At 33.5% G+C, this 5,224-nt stretch overlaps 1 protein-coding gene and 1 non-coding gene across 2 annotated transcripts; one reads left to right on the top strand and one right to left on the bottom strand.

Moving 5' to 3' along the window:
• LOC136230092 (geranylgeranyl pyrophosphate synthase, chloroplastic-like) lies at nt 1-1,568 on the top strand. The gene has a single exon (XM_066019031.1). The coding sequence runs from the start codon at nt 216-218 to the stop codon at nt 1,320-1,322; it is 1,107 nt and encodes a 368-aa protein (XP_065875103.1). The 5' UTR covers nt 1-215; the 3' UTR covers nt 1,323-1,568.
• Nucleotides 1,569-5,152: 3,584 nt separating this feature from the next.
• TRNAD-GUC (transfer RNA aspartic acid (anticodon GUC)) lies at nt 5,153-5,224 on the bottom strand. Its single transcript has one exon. It is a non-coding gene; the product is annotated as a tRNA-Asp (tRNA).

The following is a 5,224-nucleotide window of genomic DNA, read 5'->3' as shown; positions in this document are numbered from 1 at the left end:
TATCCTACTGTATATTATATATAACTCTGTCTTCTCTTCTTCTTCTTCCGTCCTGCTTTCTCTCTTCCGAAGTCTCCATCTTTTCTCCTTCTCTGTTCCTAAGTCTCTTCCTTTTCTCCTTCTCCGCCATCGCCGGTGCCGGAATAAGCTGATTCCAATTATAATTGACAGCCCCCCATTCCATCTGTTTTCCCCCAATTAACTATTGAATCAAAATGAACTCTATGAATTTAGCCTCATGGCTCCATACTTCTTCCATCTTCAACCACTCTACCAGATCCAGATCCAAATATTTATCCCCCCCTTTCATGCCTTCCAAAACCTTCGCAATCCCTCATTCCCGTGACAAATCAAAACAATCCGTTTCTTCAATTTCCGCAATCATCACTAAGGAAGAAGAAACCCTTCAACACCACCACCAAAACCCCCAATCCACCTTCGATTTCAAATCTTACATGCTCCAAAAAGCCACTTCCGTCCATCACGCTTTAGACGCCGCTGTTTCCCTCCGCGAACCCGCAAAAATCCACGAATCTATGCGGTATTCTCTCTTGGCCGGCGGAAAAAGAGTCCGCCCGGTTCTCTGCTTAGCCGCGTGTGAACTCGTCGGAGGAACCGATTCAATCGCGATGCCAGCTGCTTGTGCGGTGGAAATGATTCACACGATGTCATTAATCCACGATGACCTCCCGTGTATGGACAACGACGATCTCCGCCGAGGGAAACCTACAAATCACATCGTGTTCGGAGACGACGTAGCAGTTCTCGCCGGAGATGCGCTTTTATCATTCGCATTCGAGCACATTGCGGTGTCCACTGTAAATGTGTCCCCGGGGAGAATTGTGAGAGCAATTGGGGAATTGGCGAGGGCGATTGGGGCGGAAGGTTTAGTTGCAGGCCAAGTGGTTGATATAAGTTCTGAGAGAGTTTCAGAAGTGAGTTTAGAGACGCTTGAGTTCATCCATGTGCATAAAACTGCTAAATTGCTTGAAGCAGCGGTGGTTTTGGGGGCGATTTTGGGGGGAGGAACGGATGAACAGGTTGAGAAATTGAGGAAATATGCGAGAGGAATTGGATTGTTGTTTCAGGTTGTGGATGATATTTTGGATGTTACGAAATCATCGGAGGAATTGGGGAAAACTGCGGGAAAAGATTTGGTGGCTGATAAGGTAACTTATCCTAAACTTATGGGGATTGAGAAATCAAGGGAATTTGCGGAGAAATTGAATAAGGAAGCTCAAGAACAGTTGGATGAATTTGATTCTGAAAAGGCAGCTCCATTGATTGCATTGGCTAATTATATTGCTTACAGGCAGAACTGAGTTTTTATCAGTTTTGTGTTTATATTTCATATTGTATCAGATATTATTGAGTAATAGTTTTTGAGTAGAAATTGGTGGGATTAGTTTGTGGCTGTAGCATGGCATATCCGTGGTTGTTTCGGGGACGGACTTTATACATTAAATTAACCTTTATTCGATACGATGGGTATTTAGGTTATTTATTGTCCGAGTTGATTGGAATGATTTTATTAAAACAAAAATAAAAATTTATTTTATAATGTTGACTATCGAGAATAATTTTACTTTTAATATTAGGGATAAGGTGCAAAAACGCCCCTAACGTTGTCAACCAAGAGCAATATTACCCTTAACGTTGTAAATGGTGCAATTAAGGACCTAAGGTTAGTAACTTGGTCCAATTTTAGATATCTCTAACAAATTCACTAACATCGTTAAATGTCATGTTCCCCCTGAAGTTCAGCTCATATCTGTATCTGCAGTTTTCCGCCCTAAAGTTCAGTTCATGTCTGCAATTTTTAACATGTTTGAGAAACATCAGATTCGATTTTCGATGCTTGTGGTCGGGTTCTCAGTTGAATATTACTTAAGAAAACGATGGTGAATTGGAGAAGGAATTAGAAGAGAAAGATAAATCAAATCGACTACGAAGTGCTCCGGCGAAGTGTTCGTTGGAAAAGAAAGAAGAAGAAGAAGCTCAAAAAGAAGAGGAGAAAAGTGCTTGTTAGAAAAGAAAGAAGAAAAGCAGCCCAAGAAAAAGAAGAGGATAAAATAGAAGGAAAGAATAGCAGAATCTGAACTAATTAATGGAAGGAAAAACAAGAAATAATACTAGTGATGATCAAGAGAGATTGTGAATGGTGACGATGAAATGATTTCTACAAGATTTAATTAGGAGTTCTATAGATTAGGAAAACAGAGCATCTAACTGTTGGAGTGAATCTGTTAGAGATGTCCAAAATTGGACCAAATTATTAACCTTAGGCCTTTAATTGTACCATTTATGATGTTGGGGATAATATTGCTCTTAGTTGACAACGTTAGAGGCATTTTCGCACCTTATCCCTTAATATTATAAATGATATATTTAAAGGTTTAATGTTAATAAATTAGATAAATTTTAGATATAATTAGCGGAGCTTTTTTTTCCAAATAATTCTATTATCTCTAATGTACATATATATAATGTTATCATTTGTTAATAACAAAAAAAAAAAACATGTATACATGCGAAAAAGTTAAAAAAGAATTTATTTCGTGCTCTACACATACACATTGCATAAAAAGAAAAATTAAAAATTCAAATATTTTAATAAAAATATAATATTTATTTCTAAATCAACATATATAAAATTGCTGCAATACGAATAAGATATTTATGTTTTTTCAATGATGTATTTATCATGTTAGACTTTCAATTTTATTATTTATAACATTAGATATAAAAATTATTCTTGATTGATAGCTTTAGAGATAATTGAATAAGATATTTATGTTTTTTCAATAATGTATTTATCATGTTTTCAATTTTATTATTTATAACATTAGATATAAAAATTATTCTTGATTGATAGCTTTAAAGATATTACAATTATATTTTTCAAACGGTAGAAAAAACGGTAGAAAAAACGGTAGAAAAAATTGAGAGTGAGTTAATTGAGAAGAAAAAGTAATAACTTATGCCAACCATGACAATCAGTGTAAATCACACATTTTCCGATCAGTGTAAATTACACATTTTCCGATCAAAATGAAGAAAGAAACGGAGTTCTCATTATACCTCTTATTACCCTGTAGGTATTTCAAAGTTAGGAAAGTAAGCGTGAGAAATATGACTTGGAACTAAACTAAGGTATTTCCTTCACTATACCTCTTATTACCCCGTAGGTATTTCAAAGTTAGGAAAGTAAGCGTGAGAAATATGACTTGGAACTAAACTAAGGCATTTCCTTCTTGTGATGAGAAATATGAATTCACTCGTGGAACAAAGACAGAATTGGTAAAGATTGGAATCCACAAGCTCGAAGCAAAAAGAAAGCTTGGCCCAGTTGTTATTTCCGTTACCTCAATCTCTTGAGCGTTTCAGAACTAACCTCTATTCTTTACTTGCTTTCTACATTACAATATTACATATATAGAGTAAAGAAGGTATAAAAAGAAATATTCTGATAGTGAAGATTTTTTTTTTTTTGAGAGAAATGCTTGTATTTTCATTACATTGATAGAAGAAGTACAACAAGCAAAATACAAATAATAAAACTTCACACAAGTAAAGGCTAAAGGCAATACAAGATCCACAAATAAATAAATAAAAAAGACTACAAAGAGCAAATAAAACCATAAAAGGTATAAAAAACATCAAACAACAATATAACATATATTTTTCGTAAATCAAAATCTGTAGAAAAACATTTGCAATCCAAATTTCATCCTTTAAGCCATTCCGAACATTCGGATCTGAGTCATTTTTTTGTTGCAACCACACAGATTTATTGATCCACGGATAAGATAAACCGTTTCCGTTCTTGCTAAATCCGAGAAAGGTATAAACAATAGAATAATAGAGAGCAGATACAATTCAAACGGATAAAGAAGATCCGATAAAATATATGATACAGACAAAACAAAAATAATAATAACAAAAAATATAGAAACCTAACCCGATAGAAGGAGGAAAAAGGAAGACAAACTTCCTTTATCCTCATTGTAGTATATCAACAAAACAGGAGACTTTAACACACAGAAAGACACAGGAAGAGAAGAGAAGAGAACACTAGTTTAATCTTAATTAAACTCTATTTAAGCAGATACATTATGCAAATTACACAGCACTCAAAATACAAATCAATCCCAAAGAAACTCAAAATGCAACGTGGTTGTTTTATCCTCTCCCTCCTTTTCACCATTTCACTTTTCCATCTCCGGCTGACTCTGGTGCTGGATCAAATAAATAAACTTTCAAAGGTACAGAGGAAGAGTATAATTGCCGGAAGAAAATTCTCTTTTCCTGATAGTGAATAATTGATCTGTGAAGGAAGTAGCTAACTATCCTTTCTTACATTACGTAATTAAAGGTTAACTTACTATCTAATTTTTTAAAATTTAATATAAAAGTCACTTAAATTTATATTTTCTAACATTATGGTCACTAAATTTCAACTAATACCTCAAAATCACAGTTGACGATTTCAAAATGAAAAATTTCAAGAATTAAATTTGTATAGAAACCACATTTATTATTAAACTACAATTTTTATTTTCTAAAATCACAATTTTGCTTTCTCTTCTAAACAACAAGATCTAAATGACCTTAAATTGAAAAAAATTATAGAATTAAAATTTATTAGAATATCACAAATTATTAAAATTTTCTATTTTGAGATCATGAACGGTTATTTTAAAGCATTAATTAAATTTTAGCGGTTATAATGTTAAAAAATATAAATGGAATGATTTTAATGTTATTTCAAAATGAAGTGGGCAGGGTGTAATTTATCCCAAACAATTAAACAATAACTAACATATATGATCCATTGAATCAAATAGGCAAGATGATAACATTGATGGTAGACAGAATCATTTATCTAGATAAAGGGAGAAGAATTTATATATATGGTATGATACTTATTATTACCTGAATTTCAAATATTTATTATCAGAATTTAATTTCCATTTATGAGTTTATGAGGGTGTAAATTCACTTTTTGGGTTTTGTTGGGCCACCCCCTAAATTCCTAGTATTATGGAAATTCTCAACTTCCAGGCCCACTATTTTCTTTTCACTTATTAATTGCGACATTGACCTGATGGGAAAAAAAAAATACAAAAAAGTAAAAAAAAAAAAAAATAAACGCCGTTGCCGGGGATCGAACCCGGGTCACCCGCGTGACAGGCGGGAATACTTACCACTATACTACAACGAC

This window comes from Euphorbia lathyris, chromosome 5 (genome assembly GCF_963576675.1).
Source record: "Euphorbia lathyris chromosome 5, ddEupLath1.1, whole genome shotgun sequence".
Classification (NCBI taxonomy): Eukaryota; Viridiplantae; Streptophyta; class Magnoliopsida; order Malpighiales; family Euphorbiaceae; genus Euphorbia; species Euphorbia lathyris.
This window is presented reverse-complemented; position numbering and strand designations above follow the sequence as displayed.